Source organism: Zootermopsis nevadensis, unplaced genomic scaffold (genome assembly GCF_977971745.1).
Source record: "Zootermopsis nevadensis isolate Lab colony 2312 unplaced genomic scaffold, Znev_1.0 Znev_ptg000031l, whole genome shotgun sequence".
Taxonomy (NCBI): domain Eukaryota; kingdom Metazoa; phylum Arthropoda; class Insecta; order Blattodea; family Termopsidae; genus Zootermopsis; species Zootermopsis nevadensis.
This window is the reverse complement of record NW_028259163.1, coordinates 3,747,739-3,769,889: the sequence shown is the minus strand read 5'-3', so window position 1 is coordinate 3,769,889 and position 22,151 is coordinate 3,747,739. Positions and strand designations below refer to the sequence as shown.

The window sequence follows — 22,151 nt, the reverse complement described above, 5'->3', positions numbered from 1 at the left end:
AGTAATTTTGGTTTCTGTACTTTTTAGGTTGCAATTTGATTTATTTAATTAAAAAAATATAATTAGATTTTTAAAGTGCTATGGTCATTGTATCACTTAGAAGAAATTTTACATAATAATATTGAGTTCAATAGTTTTTAATATTTTAAGACATCGTTCTGACTATTTCAAGTTCTATATTATTACTTACTTGGTATTATTTGGCATTATGCTTTACTACTTGTATAAGTTGGTAACATGTGATATTAGGCATGATCATTATAGACGTTTTATTCAACAGAAAATTTACGCTGATAATAAATAAAAGATGTGAATCTTTCTATAAATTGATAAGCATTATGGAATGAATCACTGAATTTATTCTTAGATATGACAGAGTTATGATAATTATAATTACTTTGGGCTAATGAGGACCCATGACGGTACATAACCTAAACTCGGCCGCCATAGTTGTGTTGGTCACTTTTGTGCTGTGGGTAAAAGAGACCATGACGTAAAGATTGGCTCGTATTTTCATCTAAAGCCAAGATTAGGAATGCATCATTTACTTTCACACCCCCATATGCTTTCTTGGCATGGTACTTACGCATGAAGATACCTTACTCATTACTATGACCATATTAGGTATGTCACAGATAAAATATTTTCTGGTAAGTAATTATACATATCTAGAAAATAATGATAATCTGGTCCTAATTGATGGCTCGTATTCTCTCTCAAAAAACTGTTTTTAACTAATGTAATTCTGTTTTATTATTCCTTTTAATGTTTAGTTTTATAATACATCGTTGTATTAAATGTATGCTTTTTGTACATTCACACACCTTTTCTCATTCTATGTCTACCTGTTAATTTTTTATGTCTTTTATTTTCCATCTCTCTCTCTTTCTCTCTTCTAGCAATATTGCACGAGTTTGCAAAATCGTAACACACCTCACCAGGTAAACACACCAAAATGAATGCTGATTTTTAAAGTGGCAATTATGTATATCACATTTGTACGTGAAATTTTGTAGATAATTATGAAATCCACTTCTCCTTATTATAGAATTGTTTTCATTTTCTACAGGTCAGTGGATGATTGTAATTAAAAAGTAACAGCAGTTGTGCCATTTTATATCTTTTCATTAGATGGTGTGTTTTTTGAAAACATCAAGTCACGTACTTTACCTCTTAAGCCACATGCATTTGTAACATTAAGACAAAATGGATCGGTTTCCTGTAGAACAGTTATGGAAATAGAAACCTATAAATAATAAATGATTTTACAGAAGTTTGTTTAACCCTTTAAAGTAGAAAGCTCGTCTAAAATATATTTAAGAATTTAGTCCATACAAAGATCAACTCCTTAACTCTGTTTAACGTAATCTCTGTTTACTTTGATATAAGGAACATATGAAATCTCTAAATACAAAATGTCGCATCACCGATTCTGAAAACAGATTGTTATGTATTGTTAAACCCTGGTCTTTAAAAGGTTAATTATCTTATCCAATTAATTAATGCACACTGATTTTAATTAATACCCAAAATGAAATGTCATAAAAGTTGTGATGTCTCATCGACATTGTGTGTGTGTGTGTCTGTCTGGTCAAGATAAATATATTAATTGATATGTAATTGATGTAGAAGAAACGAGTAATTTTATATTGATATTATACTGCAATATTGATTGCGTGTTTATACAGAATGTACTGGAAGATTCGTACCAAACTTCTAGGGAATGTTCCTTGGGGTCAACTTATCTACTCTGAAGTTGAACAGAGATAAAGAAAAGAAAATTTTTAAAGAAAATGTGTTATTGCATCTGAAAGGGAAATTTTGCCAAGAAAACAAATGAGTCGCTTTCTTAGTTTTTATTTGTTAGGAAGAACTTACAGTACAGTTTAGCGGCTGACGCTGAAAATGTCCACCGCTGTCTTAGAAAGAGATATATCCTCCTGAAATGTTGAAAGTCAGTGTTTTATATTATTATACACTAGCTAAAAGCATCTGACATCTTTTATCAGAAAAGTGTGTGATGCGATTCCCCCATTTTCCACTATTACAAGAATACGATAATTGCCACTTGAGAAACCAGCATGAACCATGTACATGTGATGCATTAATGAGGGGATTAGTCTTCAGTGTTGTAGATTAGATGAGCAGAATCAGTAGTTGTGTTCCTGAGGTTGCATGTGCGAAGATTATGATCTATGTGCATTTGGAGTATGAATTCTAAAGAAGTCGGAAGACTCTCGCCATATTTCTTTCATACAGTTAAAAAACCAAGAGATCAAACTGCACAGGATTTTTTAAGGGTACAGACTTTGTCCAACAGAATAATTTTCAATTTTAAAATTCAACATATTTCATCCTAATGTTAAAGTTTTTGTTTCTGTTCCTCATTCCAGACGAAGGATTTTCTTCCGATGAATTAAGAACATTTTAATTTGTCCAATAGCAGTGAGTTTAGCAATGACTTGCCTGAAAATGGTGTTGTAATACCGTAAGTTTATCATTTTTGTACATTGCATTTCCTGGTAATGCTTGCAGGCATTCTGTCGCCCAACCATGACAAAGGCAACATCGCATTCCAGTGTGTCTAGCCAGGGAGGGGTAGTTACACCAGTTGATGAAAGACCACTATCAGGCCTCTCTGATGTAACAGCAGTGGGTCCTCCATCAGGATCCCCCAGCCTTCCACAACAAGCTGCAGTACGCAGGGACTCCCAAGGTACGGCCAAGCGACGCTATAGCCTTCAACCTCAGCGCAGCATCCTACACTAGGCACTGCAATTTGTGATAGTGGAGTTGTGTAGATCAGTAATTTTGCTATTGTAGAAGCTCATTTACCGGTTGTCCACACTTGGCTTCTTTTTATTTATTTATTTATTTATTTATTTGTGTTTTTGCAGTAGCTTTGAAGACTGCAATTTTCTTTTAAACACAAAATTCTTGTTTTAATTTTTATTGGTCATGTGAATTTTATCTATAAACATTTAAAAATATAATATTAACACTGTTAACTTTAATCACTGGGGTGTTCTTGTAGTTTATTGTTTTAGAAATGCCCTCAAAGGCAAAAGTAATTGAGTTATATTACATAATAAAATGTTGCTGAACTTGATTCCTATTTCTTGAATCAATAACATTTAATTTGAGAACATATTACTTATTTTTAACACATTTAATGACTTAATGACATTAATGTAATTCGAGTACCATTTCAATACTTCACCATATTATTAATTCAACAGATGAATAATTTCTTCCTTGGTTCAAATATAAAAATATGTCCATACAATTTTGAATTAATTTTTGAGAAATAACACAATAACACCATAATACATGGCCTCAATACATTAACTTTAAGAACAATTAGTACAGTATTATTAATGTTCCAAATGAAATTTAATAATAATATTTTATTTCGTTGAAAAAGGTGCATAATTGTGCCGCTAGGAATGTTGTTATTTATACAGCTCACCGAGTATCATTATAGTAATTAAATCAAATTCATATTTATTGGTAAAGTAGCTTATATGATTCAAAATTTTGATTTGAAATTTGATTCAAAAGAGTAAGAAGACATGAAATTAAAATTATGCAAGGAAAATTTAATCTTTCCAAACATAAATTCATTAGGAAAAGCCTGAATATGGCAATAAAGTTTCAGAGGTTTACACTACCTCCATCATCAGGGTGATGAATGAGTCATAATCATGAAGATGGAGGCAGTATTCATCTCTGAAACCTTAGCCAATTTCTGTGAGACTACATAATACTGTACCCCAGAAGGCTATATATAACCTCACATTCACAGCTGTGATAACCTAAAATCTGACATTATTTGCACTGCAGTTTGTGTAGTAGAAATTTATTTACTTATTTTGTGTAATTCAGGACAGCCTACACTTTGCTTTTGATTATGGTAGAATTCCAGATTTTGCACGTAATGCGCTACATCATATTTGCAGTTTGTAGTCCTGCGTATATATTTACTAATGTAATACCTATTAATTTTAAAACGATTGTTGATTTAAAAAATCCAGTTATTTGAAATGGGATGATTAAATATGCACTACCCTGTATACGGCATGTTACGTAACATACGTAATAGTCATTACCTGAATGTTAAGTTTTTTTAGGCTAGCTACATTGATGTTTATCAAATCTTTATTACCTCAGTGATAAAAGAGAAACCACAGATAAAAGCTCATGCCTATGGTAAGCGCCATACCATTGAATGTATATAAAGTTTGTGGTGGCGGAATTCTCAATGCTCTTGAGAATAGTGATCGGTTCCAGTCATTTTACCACTGTAGAAATAGTCCATGGTTTCGATGCATGGGTAATCACCATATCTGGTCTGGAAGATGAAAATTACAGTCCCTACCAGAAAGTGAACACCAGCTGTCAAGTTGCAAGTCACTTTGCTGACCGAGCTGTTGTAGCCCATATATTAAACAATTTTAAATTAATATTTTCTTTGCTATATTCACGTTACTGATATGTACGTTACGTATTCAAGATGCTTTCTTTCGAACTACATGATGTTTATTTCTATTACTACCAGCATTCATTACTCACGTGTCTCTCCATTATGACATTGTTGCCCTTAATCCTTGCTAATTGACATTTCGTGTGTCCCACTCTTATATATAACGTCATATAAAGAACAAATTTAACGTCTGTCGATTAGCCTATCTGCGCAAGTTTCTAGGTGAAGATTAAAATGTCTGCTAAGAACAAATGGGTCATACCTCATCTTGTGTTTAGATTAAATAACTCAGATATGTTTACATTGAAGCTCTTTGTTATGAAGTAGCTTAAATTTATATGCTATGTTTTATCGAGATATGACAAACTGCCCCTAATTGTCTATTTTTCTTGAATTCTTCCACTCTGTAATATTAATGTATTTTATTATAAGCGATACATTACTTATTTTTCACTTTAATCCTCGAACATGGAAATTCTTCTGAATGAGAGAAGATATTAAATCCGTAGATATATATTAAAGTAAAAGTTATGTTTTATTCTAAATAATTGTTCTATATCAACTACCACTTAAGTGTGTTTAATTCTACTCAAATTAATGCCTCGTATTATTATTATCATCAACTTGTTATGATGCATCTGTTGCTTTTATTGTTGTGCGACAGAGGATTTGTGAATTTAGACCATTGTTTATGACTTGAAGACCATTGTTGTTCCCACTGTCACTACAGCTTGGAAATTCATGAATTCACTGTACCCAATTATAAGTGAATCAGATTAAGAAGTTAGTATAACAATTTGTTAATTGCAACATCATTGCTCAGCACATGAAGTTATTAAGAGCTCAAATGTATTACAGTCGACTAACCGGAAATAGGAAATGTTTCATTAAAATTCATCGCCTTAAGAATTCAGAATGTTGGATGAAAACTGTGTCTACTGAGAAAAAAAAATGGTACAGTATTTAATAAATAAGAGCTATAAGTTTTCATATCAAAATTATATGCATACATATCAAATGAAATTATGATTTATTACTTGTCCTAACATAATTTTTAGGCAGAGTGCGTAAGCAAACTTCGGTTTTAGCGGGGACGACTGTTCTCCGCAATCGTAAGCTCTGAGGTCAACATATATAAAGGATGCCAAAAATCTTAGTCAGTCATTTAAATAGCTGCTCTGTTATTTAAGTGTGCTGTGTTGATGTTAGATCAGGGTTCTGGAACTTTCATGAAATCTGAAACAATAGTACAATTGTATGTTATTGTACAAATTTATATAATAAAAAATTATGAATGCAATATCATGAATTTCCAGGCAATAGATATTCAGATTAAAGTATAATAAGCCAGTTATGTAAATCTTTATAGTAGTTACTCATATTAAAAGTACATTTTTAAGATAATTTTTCTGTGCATATTATCATATGCATTCTCAGTTATCAGTAACTCTTGTACTGCCATTAACTGGCCTTTATCATTCTATCTTGCTACCTCATTAGTATTTAATGTTGTGTATTTACTAAAAGATAAACAGAGAATGATATCTTCCAGAAATGTGGTTTGGCATAAGTATCATTTTCATCATCTTCATGAATTCAACAACGTAATTTTATTGTTAATACAAGCTGGTCTACAATATGTAAATTAAGAACCCTATTCATGTGGAAGAGTGTCTTTAATTAGAAAACAAATTTACCTTTGTTTTAGTAGGATTAACAGGGTACTAAATTAAGTATTATAAAAGTTGATGAAACATTTTGAACCTAATTAATGTGTATCATGCAGAAGGCCTAGTTCTGAGACACATTTTATTCCTGTAATGAGTTATTTTTATTACAAGTATTATTACTGACTGCCATGTTTCTCATACTACAATCAAACTCATAGTTTACATAACAAATGCTAGGAAGTATGCTTACTGCAGTTTATAGGGTAATCAAAAATTCACAAAACCCAAATTAAAACATGTATTGATGGTTGAAATTCAGTACAATTCAAATAAATTAATAAACACACAGTAATGCGGTGACTACACGAGCCCAAGCAATTCGCATCATGTTATAACTTGCTCGAGCCAGTCTGTCAACTGTCTGAACAGTTGTAGCGCAAGGATGTCTTTTTCACAAATGCAACTAGCGTTCATTGTTGAATGCTACCTGGCGTCTTGTTCTTACTTATCTCGCCAGAATGAAATATATAAATATATTCATCGATTCTCCCGTGCCAAACAAATTTAAAATATCTTATGTGGTTAAATGTTTTTGTAACAAAGGAAACATGAGGGTCAGAAACTATTTTGTTGCATCAGACATGATGAAAATAGTGAATCCGTGCATCACTGAATGTGGTGGACATTTCCAGTACTTGTTTTTAATCTTATTTCTGTGTAATTTTGACGAAAAGAACGTGTGTCAGGAAATGGTTGCATCACTTTTTGATCACTCTGTATATGGGTATATGCGGAAATATACTTACTGTTAAGTGGTATATGGATGTGTATTACAGTAAGCATATTTTCTAGCACACGTGTAAAAAACAAGGATCCGATAACAAAACACGTATACCAAGATACTTGAATATCATATTGCATATTTCAGAATAAAGACTTGTGTTTGACAAATAATAGAATATCTACACAGGGCACCAGGTATTTTGCTACATTTAACATAATATAATGTAGCATTTTAGGGACATGTAAATTAATTGGTCTGAGGTTAGGATTTTATGAATTCAACTTGGGCAACAAAGGGTTAAGTTTTGAATGGGGCTCTTCTTCGGGGTTCTGTTACCATATATTAGAGGTTAGGATGTTTGGAGGAACATACTGCCTCAATATTCAGGGTATAAGTTATGAGGAGACATTTTATATATGAAATGGTAGGTAAGGATCAATCTCCATAGGTATCAGTAATGCACCTTTTAAGGGCCAGAGAAACAAGGGATGAAGCGTCAAGAAGAGAAGAATGGGACTGACATTTGTGGTACCAGAAGGAGAAGAACAGAAGAAAGGAATATGGCCCAAGGAAGACAGGAACAACAGGCCCCTATCAGGGCCCTCATGGGACGTGCCGATATCTTTGACATTTTAGTGAGACTTCCACTCTGTCTTCAGTGTATGAATAGCAGTTGACCTTAACTTGTTGAGGAACAAGAAGACTTTTTCCCTATTCGTATTGTTGGGGGATGAAACGTAACTTCACTTTTCTTCCATAATGATGCAATGCTTTCCAACTTTATAGTCAAGAAGCTAAATCTTCCTGATTTCTATTCCTACTGTTTCCTATATAAATCATCCCCCATCCAGTCTAATCACTTCAACCGTAAAGATGAAGGCAATATATTCCTTTGAAATGTCATTAATCTTTTACACAGCATCAAAACCTAGAAGAAGAGACCCTGAAATTTCACATATGAATTTGTATGAAAACCTAAAATCTTAGAAAGTGTTAATTAATGAGTGTGGCAATATGCATACTCAAAACTGAATTTAACACCAAATAATAATTCTGTACTATATTAATCTATAAATCTGTATAATATAAATAATAATACAGAGTGGGGTGCAAGAATGTAAAGTGTTTCTCATCACTAGCCTACAGAAAAACATTACATCTTCATGCCTTATCCTGTATATTATAATCAGATTGCTCTTTTGTTTAATTGTTAGAAGTTGCACTAAATTAAATCATTGTAATACTTAAATTATTTTAAAGTGATTATGTGTGTCTAGTAATGTCTAATAATTTAGTTCACCTATGCAGTCTATTTGCTTGATGCTCTTTGTTCACTACTTACGTTCATTCAAAAAACTGCTAAAAACATACACCATTTAGTTAGGGATAAGACATAACTTGCTGTAATAACATTTTCCTTTTGTGTGTAAATACTGGAAGAATTCACTTTAATATCAAAGTATTACATAATTTAAATGTTTGATGGTAAGTTGTGTAGCACATTGTAATATAGGACATATATGTAGTATATAAATAAAGCATTGAACTTTAATAGGCAAAGAAATTACCGTATTTAGCCATGTACCCCACGCACCCCATTTTTGAGGAAGTAAAAAGAATTTAGTTTGGAAAGTTCGTAACTTTTTCTTCATATGTGTCTGGTAGCCTCTGTGCGATCTGGGTCCGTCTTCTTATGGTTAAATTATTGCTGGAAAAATACCTCACCAACGACCCTCGACTTGCTTTAAAATTTGTTGCTTGCTTTGACCTAGCTATTTCCAGCAGGTAATGGTCAACCCCGCTTTTGATGGGCAAGGAGCAGGTAGAGAGATAACAGGTATGCAATGACTTACTTGCGTTAACCACTAACCTCATTTTACGGGTAAATTCCTTTCAAAGATGTGTGCGTGAGGTACTGAATAAATATGGAATGTTGTTTACGATTAGTCTATATGTCCTTTGCTGACAGTTCAAAAATATTTAACTGTCATATTAATGTTTACAATTTTGTTCATTCTGGTCACGTGTTCTTTGGCTGTATGTCTGTGTTCATTAAAATTTAATTTTATTAAATTAAAAAGTAATTAATTATCTGTGCTGATTGTCTGCTGAACTCTATAGCTTTTGAAACATATGTTTTTTTTTGTCTCATCTTAAAATATCATAGTAGACAAGTACATTTTACCATCATCAGCAACCAACAATTTCTATGAACTCAATTTTTCCATTCCAAATCAGTGTGATAACTTTAAATGTGTTCTGTCTAAATGTAAAGTAATTTATAATTAGATACATGTGTGATAAATGTTTTCCTGATGGATAAGCAGTGTATAGCTATTTGTTACAGCCAGAAGAAAGGTTATGTTTTTGACTGCAGTATATTTGGGAGAAAAAGGAACAAATGAGTTATTTGGCCATAAATGAGAGGGGCCCTTATTTATATCTGATGATATATGATATGGCTATGCTAATTACTTATATTTAAAGTAATTATGTGTGACTTTCAGTAATATGAAATTTACCAATGAATTCCGTTTTTTTGGTTATGATTTAAAATAAAGTATGTTTTCAGTCTAATATGAAAAATGATAGTAAGTAAAAGGTGTTAAGTTTCTGACTGTGTAACTTGTAACTTAATACTTTATTGGGGGATCCAATATTTTCTAACATTCAAATATACTTATATTTAGCGTTATTACATTTACATGTTCTTTTAAAGGAAGTTGATATCACTTACATACTGTAGTTAACATCACTTCACTCAACTTATACTCACATCTTTGGGTTGTTTATATTAGAGGAAGTATATTAATTTATTTGGAGTAGCTACTGTAATTATTTTGATGGACATGTATGGAATCTTGTAGTGATGCGACAGCGTGGCTGTAACGCTTATTTAATATATACATAAAAGACTACTTATGACTTATTTTGGCATGTATGTTGTATGTAAATCCTATGAATGGCATTAATAGTGCAGTGTAGCTATTCATGTATGGTTTAAAAAAGACTGTAATTAATGTGGACTGTGATAAATACAGTGACAAAGGTTTTGTTCTATAAAATGCAGAATATTTACATATTGTCAACAGAATTTCTGGCAATGTACAGACAGCCCTAGACATTATCTGTATATTAGTTTTGTGCAATTTTTAAATTACGTGTATCGAATAAGGAACAGGAGAAATGAAACGAGGCCAATCCAAGCTCACATTTTAACAGGACATCATGTGTCATTGATCTTGTATTTACATTTTTTCTGAGATTTTAAAAATAGTAAAAAAATTCTGATCTAGTTTCCCATTCTTTTGTTTTGGAACATATACCATACAGTATATGATTATTCTGAAAAAACACATTTTGCGAAAACCTGAAATCATTTCTTACAATAATTATTACATTCCAAGGTGATACCAGGGACATATCTAAGATTTTGTTTGTGTTTAGAATTTATTAAAATATGTTTACAAAATTTAACTTTAATACACATATTGAACAGATTCTTCATCAGAATTAATTTTAGAGCATTGGTGCGTCTTTGTTACCACAGTTGGCACTATTGTTTTCTTTAATTTCTTTCTAAAAGTCTCACTTTTTTAGTCTACTAGAACACAATTGAATGTCAATAATTGTAAGTGTGTTGTAATGAAGTTATGAAATAAAAAATTGTAATAATTTGAAGTTCTGTATGGTGGAAAATAAAATTATATTTCACCTTCAGAAAATTCACTGTAATTCGGTACAGACTAAGTTTTGAGGCCAGTGGCGGCCAGCAGCTCTTTACAGTAACTGCATTGAGTATAGTTTTTCTTGAGAAGCAAATAGTCACCAGCTGGTCAAGAAAACCATTGCCATTTATGGGACCCGGAAGTTCATTACAATGTTCGCAAGAGCCCGCCACTGGACCGTAACCTGAACCAGCTGAATCCGGTCCCTTTATATCCCATTTCTCTAAATTCTACCTTAACCTCATTCATTTATGTCAGGTTTTCTGACCAAAATTTTGTATGCATTTCTCATCCCTCCAATGCATAGTAGATGCTCCATCCAACTCTTCCTTGATTTTGTTATTGTAATAACATTTAGTGAAGAGTATAAATTTTGGATCTCCTTATCATGCAGTTACTTCTTCCCTCTTGGGTCCAAATATTATCCTTGGCATCCTATTCTCAAACACTCTCAATTACTTAATGTGAGAAACTTGATTTTGCACCCACCCAATAATAGATAAAATAGTCCTAGTTATTCGTTATGTTTTTTGGTAAAGAGTTGGAAAGACAAAACCATTCTAAACCAAATATTACCTAGCATTCACCACATCCATCTTATTTTAATTTCTTTATGAATTAATTTTGATTTAGTATTGTCCTTCCAAAATATTTTAATCTTGCCCGTTTTCAACCAATTTATTACTTCATACTTGTTCCTGATATATTTTTTACTAATTTAAATTATATTCTGAGTGACATTGAATGGGTTCTTGCCTCATGGTTTTATTACTGTTTGTAAAAATGTGTTCAACCTGGAAGATGTCTGAAAGTCACGTGCACTTATGTAGTTAGGTGGCCTGGTGAACAGCGATTCTTTATTTTTGAGCACTAATTCAACTTATTTAATAACTATAAAACTTGTAAATGTGTATGTAGGGTTCTCAGGAATTAATTAATCTGATCATTGGCAGTCTTCATTGAATCCAGAGAACATTCCTGCATATGAGATGCTTCAATTACGCTAATAGTCTGGCAAATGCAATGCATTGAAAGGAATGACAGATTGAACACAAGAATTTATATTATACTATCTGAAAGTGTATTAATTAAAGAAAATTTATTCAAAATTTTCTGCAGCAATGTGTAAGTCCATAAATTGCAGTCTTGTAATTCATATATTGTAATCATTATACTGTAAAATAAACTTACTTTTTAGTTTTAATAATTGTATTAATAATAAAGAGATCAGGTAGTATTTCTTTGTTTCTGGAATTTGTGTAAGTCTGTAGATAAAGTGTCACCTACTGTTATGAAAACTATCATAGTGAAAATGTCAATTTAAATTAGATATTTATGTCAATATGTTTAACCTTCTTTAAGATGTAATTTATAAAATAAGTTTTTATTTGTTTAAGGTTAAGAAAAAGTGTAAACTGAAGGAAATAATGTGTGCTGCTTCAGTAGAATACATAATACATTAATTAACTTTTCATATCTAGCAGTTGATGCATGTTTATTGATGTGCAAAGCTTTATATTTGCTGCTATCCTGTAAATTACTTTTGCACTTTCATAAACCAGTTTACAGCATGTGACCATAATGTATGTGTAGCCACGTAGATAGACATTCAGATTTGCTTTTATGTTGCACAATACCACTTATAAAAGTAGTACATTATTAGAAATACTGATTGGGTATCCTGCAAAATTTTATTCGGTGATTAATTTCTTTCACTTAAAAGTCTAAAAATTCTATTTTCAGCCGAATATTTATGGCAGAGGAGATAGAAATGGAGAAAGATGTGCTTAAATAATGGTGTTTTACAAAAATGTATTTATTTCTTTGTAAAAGATGGACATTATTATCAGTTTCTGATGAACGTGAAGACCAGTGCAAAATGACAAAGAACATATTTGAAACGTGTTCTTTAAATTAGAATACTTCTACCGATAGAGCTTTAATAGCAATTATAAAATTTTACAGCTACATTAATTGGTCATCAGTATTTTATTCCTGATAATAGAAACATGGAAATTGTCCTTCACTGTTTATGTTTTGGTGGTATATTTTGTACTAAATTATTTGTACTAAGTGTCTATAATGTAGCCTTTCCATACGTGTAAATCACTAATAGATTATTTTTAACTAAGAAGACTACTAGCTCTGCAAAGCCATTGTTTGATAGGTTGGTATGAATACTGAATAGAATCTATTTGATATGAATGGATTGTGATCATCTAGGTTGTGAGGCTGTGTAGCTGTACAGTTGGATTATCTGAAACATTATTTACCACCCAGAAGACTGCATCATAAATTCCTTGAAGACCATAGTTCACATTTTACTGAAATGGAAACCTCAAATTTCACATATCTGATCTGATGTACTGTGACTGCAGCTAATGATCGTAACTTTCTTCCAGTGTAATAGAGCTTTGACAAGCACACGCTCAGACTGTTAGCACTGAATCTGAAAGCTTATAATGTTGCAGTTAGATTAAACTTTAAGCGTATAGTTTCCTTTCAGTATGAATGATTTATTCAGAGGGAAACAAGTAACGTATAAATATTTCTGTCTTCTGGGTTGTTGCGCTGTGTAGTCTGGTTGATGTTAACCAATGTTTTAGAGGTCATACTGCCTCCGTCATCAGGGCGATGAATATTGACGACAGAGGCAGTATGACCTCTGAAACGTTGGTTAACATCAACCAGACTACACAGCACAACAACTCAGAAGACAGAAATCTTCATACTCACCGCTGTGAAAACCTCAAATCTTACAAGTAACGTATAATGTAGTAGACAAAATTATAAGTGATACTTACCCATCAGTTTTCTTCCGCAGAATACAAACCAGAGCATAAAAGCAAGAATAATGTAGCATGCTAACCACCTACAGTCCTACATAGAATGTGACGAAAAATGCAGGGCTCTGTTTGTGTATTTAATTTAAGTGTCTCGTCACTTGACAGTGGATTTTGCATGATGGTGAGACATTTTTAGAAGAATGCAGATGGTTGTTTTAATTATTTCCCATTGTTTCTCTGTTGTTCCCACTGTTCTGTTGTGTGTTGCGCAGCATCGCAGTCAAGCTCGGTGAGCAGCGTCACAAGTGGGGGTAGGCGAGCCACTGAGCCATCAGCTGTCACGGAAGCCTCGCGAGGACCCTCCATGTTTGGTCGTCAAAGTTCTACTGCTACTCAGAATGGAGAAGATACAGAAGATACTATGAAGAATCTAAGAAAAACATTTGCTGGAATTTTTGGAGATATGTAGAGACATTGTTAATACCATTTTTATATATGTATATAATTTAAAATTGTTCTTGAAGAAGACGGAGAGATTTTAGGCTGATAATGGAATCCTCTTGTGTATTTTTTTTATAACTGTGTTTTGGTGGGAAGTATAATTTTAGTTGTATGAATTTTATAAGACCGCAGCAAGGACAAATGGTTGTTTTTCGGAATATGTTGCAAAGTTAGTACAATGTGATGACTGTGGCGTGTCTCTTGATACATAGTATCATGCAACATTTGATGTATTGAGCCCACATTTTATATTTCAATATATTGTATTAAATATAAATCATACCATCTGATAACACAGAAAATTACTATCAACATTGAACGTTTAATGTCTTCAAATTTTTATGTTATGCATCCTGCACAACCTATTCAAGTCTTTTGTGTTGGTCTTCATTCACGCACTTGGTATGGAAATATGGCTCTACCACAATGTTTGCTGTGCATAAACTGACTAAGAGCCACTTGTTGGTTTGATTGTATACAGCCTTTGTAAACACATTGTAATGAAATGCAGTCTCGTTCAGAAATGAAGATATGAAATAAGGTGTAGGATAAAAGGAAACAGAAAGAAAGAAAGAAAAAGTACAAAAATACTGTTGTTTATGATTAAGAGCGTACAATGGCCGTTGTGCAGACTGCATAATATAAGGTATTTGAAGGCATTCAACATACGTTCTGTAATAATATTCATAATTTTAGGGCTGTATCTTGCAATCGAGACATGTATGATGGACTTTGGCTATTAGATTCTGGCAGCTGAAGTAAAGTTAATGTGTTTTGTCTTTAGTTCAATACCAAGTGAATATCAGACATCACGACTGTCATTTAGTTATTGAATTCTCAACCCAATTTTCTGAAAAATGTTTGCTGTACCCCTAATTTAGCTTGCAGGGAAGAAAATTGGGGGCAGTAACACAATTTGTCCAATGGGTTGTACATTCCCATGCTTGCTGACAATTTAACTTATTAATTAATTAAATGTTGCAGGTCATAAATGATGCATGTAATGTTATTACCATGCTCTTTCAACTAAATTATAAGAAATGTATATTAATATAGGAGAGCTGTATTATCAGCCTGAAGACTCCCTCTCTTTTTTGATTGATTTTGCTGTGGTAGGCTGTAAATTGCCACGTAATTGTGATTGATAAATATGTCCTAATAAGGTTAACATGTTGTTTCTCTCTTCTGGTTAAGTGGCATTGGTAATTAATTTATTTTATTGGATTAATTAGTGAGATATTTATGAATAATCAGATCATCCACAATGGCCAAAAATTTAAAAAAAGGAATTAATACTGAATGTTTTGTTTTTTGGTTGGCACTTCTGTTTCATATTCAGGAGGTCCAAGGTTAAAATCTTGTCAGGTACTTGGCTGTGCATTAAAAGGTAATAAATATTAATTTATATTGCTGCTAGTACTAAATATATTTTACATTAAACAGATTGTAGGAATTTTCCTGCAAATATTTATTCATTTATGAGGAATTTTCATTTAACTGGTGTTATACATTCCATATTAATAAATTATTCATTAATTTATTGTTGTAGCCATTACAGTCATATTATGTTACAATACTACACAGTGAGAGAAATATCATTTTCTTTCTTATTGACATGTATGTCATAATAATTCAGCTACAAAATTTTAGAATATTTGTTATTGTTAAATAAGGAAGTCCATTTTAGCATTGTCTTTATAAGTAGTATTCTACTCAATACTCTGTTACAATATAATTCACAATTCAAAAGGGCCTTCTGTTTTGGACAATAGTTGTGATCTAGAGAGTTTTAGACGTCTTTTCATGCTGGTAATCATTTCAAGACTATTCTCAAATACAGCTGTTGAAAGCACATGTAGCATATACCTATGTATTGGTGTTTCACATTCTAGATTGTGTCAGGCTTCCATGCCAGTATGCCTCAAAAATATAAAGTTGTTAAATTTCACTTAATCTTGCAAAGATATATAGAAATATGAAAATGAGAACATGATTTAAAATGTTTCCAGTTTAAGTGCCCTATTTGTTACCGATAGAATATTTATTTCTGTTCTGTTATCATTAAATTTAATTTTATATGGTACGTGATTTTTAGTATGAAATTGACATCACGAATGTAAGATTCACAAAAAAGCATCAGTTGTTGAAACTTCATTAATGATCTGGTTAAGTCAACATTGCATGTGTGTTAGTGTCTTTTTTATACAGCTGAGCTAATTACTAAATGTAAAAAAAAATACATTTTATATGGGGCCTCAGTTTATTTATATTGTGCTCTGAAACATGTGTTATGTGTAAAAATGTAAATGTTATTATTGTTTCATAATGTTCAAATTATGCTGATGTTGTTCTTTTGGGTTGTGATGTCACATGGACTTGTAGGTAGATATCAGTGTTTTCGAGGAACATAATCTTCATTTTCAGCCTCCCAGAATGCAGCGTCTTGGGTTTGCCTCACCCTTCCAGAAGCCATATTTGTTGCCATGCCTTTAGGAAATATGATATGGACCTATATGGACAGGCCCATAAGGTGTTATTTGCTGACACTAAAGTGTGAAAAACAATAATTATTTACTCTTGTAACACCACATTCTATGTCTTAAGGATACATAGAGTAATTCCTCAAATGAGATCAAAATATCTCTGAATGGTGTATCATTTCTGTGCCAAATTTTTTTTTCATAACTATTTAATTTTTACATACCAGCCTTTAGAAATTGCATGTATATTTGTGATACAATTTTTGGTAAATTAAAAGGCACAAGCTGTGTTCTCCTTCCACTGATTCTTCATTTGTTAGTAACAGAAATAAATTATGGGCCAGTCATTACATAACCTCAAAATAGTCTCTGGTCATACACAATTTCTATTGAGAAATTATTAATGGAGTTTCAGTAACAACATTAAATGATGTAAATCATTTATGCCATTTGACTACCTGGAATAACTCGTGTAATAAGCAACCAAAAATACCCCATCCACCCCCCCAAAGAAAAAAATTAAAGTTATTTAATAATTTAAATAATATATCTATATAAGGTGTATTTCTAGAGGCAATATTAGTAGTGTTTCAGAATAAAATGTCAGTAAATAATTATTTAAATTTTAAAATATGAAAGAAAGGATTATGAAAAGTACATAGCATTTTAAATTTGATTTGAACAAATTGATTAAGATTTAATTTTGAACATGGAAATTTGTGACTAATGAAACATCAAGCTGACTAACATTAGTTAGAGGAATTCTGTCACTTCTCTAAACAGCTGAGGGCAGATTGGTGGAAGTTTCCTTTATAATTTCACTGCATGGAATGTGTAGACAAGGAATTGTGTGGTAACAAGTTATATGCTAGATTCTGTCATAGCCCAAGAGTACAAAACCCACATTACAAAAAAATGAATAAACGTAGTCCGCTATCTACTGACAAAAAAATTATTTTATCCTTCGTCAGCCACATGTTTAGATTTACATGTGATCCAGTTGAACTGCATTGCAGTAGCATACAACCAAACTATTAACCCAGGAGTTAAAGTCCATTCTGGAGCCCCGTAATGTGGTTGATTTAAAATCTCCTATTCCTTTACAATAGAATTTATATATGTTAGAACATGTTCTGTTTGAACTCCGAAACAGTGATTTAAATCACTTTTCTTGCCTGTGAAGTAAATAAAACTTTACTAGTAAGAAAGAAATGTATGAATTAAATGTTTTCATCTTATGTATACCGTTACAGACATTATACTTCCAGCTGTCAAACATTTTGCATCCATGAATTCAGTTATAAATGTTAAAGCTTTCCATCATGGCCCATGAAAGATAGATATTCCTGTCACAAAATCTACGACTATGTGAAAATGTGTTTATTTTGACTAAATTTTGACATACTACCTTTCATATAGATCATTTAGCCTGTGGAACGTGTCAGATTTCAGCTCTTTGGTGAATAGTTAAATTAATTTCTATTAAGACATTTTTCCTACAGTCAATTTTTGGAAACTGAATAATTTTTGCTGGCAATTTACTCTGTAAATTCTTTGGAATAATTGTGTCATGTATTACCTATGTCATTGAAATAATGTTATTGATATCTCATATTGTTATTTAATCACCAATGTATGTATAAATGTTGATGTGTGATAAATGAAAGCACATGGATGTACATCACTGCTGCAGTATCATTGGTCTGATGATTCTGCAAGTACTCAGTATTACCACAACCTCTCATATCTTAAGACAATTGGCTCTAGATTCTGAAGGAAATATTGCAGCAGCCATATTTATCTTGAAAATTTATTATTTTTTAATGTGTTTATTTAATTATGTATAATTTTCAATAAAACGAATGAGGAAATAGAAAGAACATAGTTCAAACATTCCTGTTTGTGCAAAGATGAACTTCAATTTCAAATGTTTTAAAATATATTCTACTCTGTGATATTTGCCATTTTTTCTCGATATGGTTGCAATACATATTGAACCTGTACAAATGTTTAACACAGTATCTCTGTAACTTAAATTACCACTTTGAAAAATCAAATTGTGTGATACAGGTTTATTTGAAATATGTTTTGTATTGTGGGAAGAATTGTATTTAAAATTCAATGTAGAATTAATTACAGTTTTGACAATAAACGTCCTTTTTGATGAGAGACTCTAGGGCGAGAAGCCGCGTCAGATGGCTGAATGGTGAATGAACCATTTCTTCCCGCCAACGTTTTGAGAGCCACCTCTGCTCTCATCCTCAGAGAGTCTTTCATCAACTTCAGTCGCTGCGAAAGATTCTTTTTCTTTATATATGTTTATATAACTACTGAGTCTTCAGTTTTGGCTTGTGAGATAATTCCAGCAAGAAACAAATACAGAACCTTCATAATAAATGGATAGTTTAAATAAAAAGCAGGGTTTTTTAAATCGAATGTTGACAATTGAAGCAAAGCAGGCTTGGAACATTTGCCAATTATTTTATCTCATAACTCACAGGTTAAAATTTATCAGTTTAATACATCTAAAGAAAAAATTCATGATCTATGGCCTTCTGTAACATAATGAAGCCTTTGTATGGGTGTGAACCAATGCTATGAAATCGGTAAAATAATGGTGGTACAATTTACAAGTCTTAAATTAAATAAAATTAATGTTGTAAGATTCATTTGGTCTTTCCTCTCAGCCTGCACCAAATTGTATGTGAAAATTTGAGTGTGATATCAAACCAGATGTCTACACTTGTACTGTGGTGAAAAAGTATTTTCTTCCATAGATAACTTTGTAATTCAAATTATATAATTTACCAACTTTTTTATGCCCAAAGTTTTATCACACTTGGGTTAAAATATTCTTCCCATAATTCAATGCTATAAAATCTCAGCTGCTGACAGTGTCATTAAATAAACCACAAATAAATAAAACGTACCTCGTACAGTGAAACCTGTATATAACGTGCCCAGTTATACCACAGATTTGGATATATTACAGCATTGATCATGTCCTCCAATATGATTACACAAATTTTACATCATACACTTTTATGCAAGTAGCTTAGAATGTGGGCACTGTAGTTGTCCCCTGATTCCTGTGTTTTATCAAGGTTTCGCTGTATGTTGAACTCATTTACTAGTGAATAGTATCCTCGTACTGATTCATATTGTTTCCAGCTCATATATTTCATCTCCTGTTTGGTGTAATATGAGAGGGACTGGTGCAGAATAATTCCAAAACCAGCGTATCTTCTCACAAGTAGAACGCAGAGAAGAAAAAAACTTTTCATGCAAATTTCCTGATGACTATTTAAAGTACTACAAGCAGTGCTGTACCAAGTTCCACGTGTTAAAGTTTTTAACAAAAATTTAAAAAAAAATCAAGAAAACCAACGACAACTTTAATAATTATATGTGAATGCATTATTGATCAATATTTATAGTGTGGTATATTAACTGTTGAGCATAGGTACTTTACAATAACAAATTATTGTTATTGTTGTTGAGATAAAGCTATAAGAAGTGTAATAAAAATATTTGCTATTGGTGTATTTATGCACGGTAAAATTTGCCATGTTGCATTTGAATTGCTGCCTGAAAAATATTGTACGCCTTGAATGGAACAATACTGGTATCAATATGGATGTCTCTGTAAATGGTGTATGTGAGTTATGAAATGTTAATCTGATTCAAGTGGCCATTAAGCTCACGTGTTTATACAGTGATTTTATTTAAATATGCTTCAGTCTGTTTTAAATTGTAAATAATTATTTTATTTAATTTGTGTGGTTCCCAGCTCTGTTGGTTAATTTGCACACTTGTATTGTGTCTGTTACATATATGATGTTTCATTGTTTGGGGGCACAGAATTTCCCTTTTTGCTAAACATTAGGTGGACTTTTTAAAGGAATAAGTGAGATATTAGCTGTCAACACAGCATATAGTATATGTCATGTTTCTGCTAATAAAATCAGATAGTACACAGTATAAGGTACAGTAGTTTTAATTGAAGTTAAAATATGTTATTAATAATAAAATTCTGTCTATAGATGTATGTTAATAATACAGTACTATAAAAGTTTTGCTGGAAGATATTTTTCATGTGGAGTTTGTCGTACACCTCCTGACATTACAGTAAAATACATTTTTATCTTTAGCAAAACTTTTATAGTACTTTATCATTACCACGCATCTATGTATATAATTTTATTATTAATAACAGGGATCTCTGCTATATTTTAATTTTAATTTAAAAATATTGTACCAATCTCTTTATGTTCATATTTAAATGGTATTATAAAACCAAAAACTTAATGGTTATTTTAAAGTACATAGTCAGTACTGACGTTTCATATATTGTGTACCACCTGATAATGACATTAATTGAAATATATGATGCTTTTCAAAATAAAATAATGTTTTGAATGTTGATGTGTTAAGTTGAGGGCTCCATTGTTATCTATAGTAATGACAAAAATAATGATGCAATAGAATTCATAATACGAAGCTTAAAAAGGAAGTCAGTGGTCTAAACATTTATGTATTTGTCAGCTGAACATCCCTCACTAAGCTGATATGCGGCAAACCACACACTACCCAGACAATATGTGTTCATAAAATGGTAACTCGTTCTGACCCTATGCTGTGCTTAGGTAGGAATTTATTATGATTTATATGAGTCATATGCAATGTGTTAACTATAATAATGTTGAAAATCGACTGATCATGACAAACTTTACCTTTTTTAAACACTATGTGAGGTCCTCAAATTTTGCTGTTTGTTGTGTATTTATTTAGTGTTCTGTCTGACGACAGGTCCATAGGAACAGGATTTATGTATAATATTTGGTGATGATAAATTTTTATGGTTGGTAGTTATGTTTCAGAGATGTTGGTCTCCATTGTCACAGTTGAAGTGACACACAGCTGACCTAGTCTTCATGTTAATATGAAGAATCGCCTTCTGTTCTGTTTCACAGTTGCATATTTCAAACTATAAATACGACGAATATGTCACCTTTCAGTGAATTTACCCTGAAGATGTGGACTGCAAGCTTTATAAATGTTTGTATACCAGCCTGTCATAACACAATGTCATTATTCAAAATGAAAGAAAAATACTTAAAATTTAGCAGACTACTGTTAAAGCCACAACAACTCAGAGCTTTAATGACTTACAAATTTTGTGTTCAGCGTAATTGTGATTCAGTATTTAATTTTATTTTTGACATTTTTCTGAGGATTATGCTTATTTTAATGTAAAGACGGCATATGCATTCTTCTAGTATGTCTTTTGATCATGTTTAGAACATTAATTTATCATGTACAAAATTGTTTAAAGAAAACTGAGCTTTAAACAGATTAATGTTTATTTTTAAAGATGTTGTATTATACAGGCTTATGTGTACAGGCAAATAGGGTCTTCCTGTGTTAGAAGAGATTTCCAGAATAGATCATCCTCAATAAAATCTTGTGGGCAATCAGCCACATCACTTGCGTACATGACTTCCTTTCTGCTGTACATTGTCTTACTTTGGGTTTTATTATCCTGTGTTATAGCAAAATTTATTGAATATTGAGTAACAAAACACTGTGTGAAGTTAAATAAAATGGCTGAAGTTAAAGAGTGACATTTCAGATATATTGTTTTCTTGATCAACCCCTTACACCTTTTCACTTTTGTTACCTGTTACTATAACAATGTTACTAACTCCATGGTAATGAT

The 22,151-nt window shown here is 31.8% G+C and overlaps 1 protein-coding gene across 1 annotated transcript in view; it reads left to right on the top strand.

Moving 5' to 3' along the window:
• The window catches only part of Syn (synapsin), a gene marked incomplete at its 5' end in the record, with an annotated part of 107,994 nt that extends 85,931 nt beyond the window's left edge, over positions 1-22,063 (top strand). Inside the window, 3 exons of the mRNA XM_087359241.1 lie at positions 900-941; positions 2,536-2,716; positions 13,724-22,063. Coding sequence (XP_087215367.1) covers positions 900-941; positions 2,536-2,716; positions 13,724-13,920 — 420 coding nt within the window. The remainder of the gene's footprint in view (positions 1-899; positions 942-2,535; positions 2,717-13,723) is intronic.
• Between the last annotated feature and the right edge of the window lie 88 nt (positions 22,064-22,151).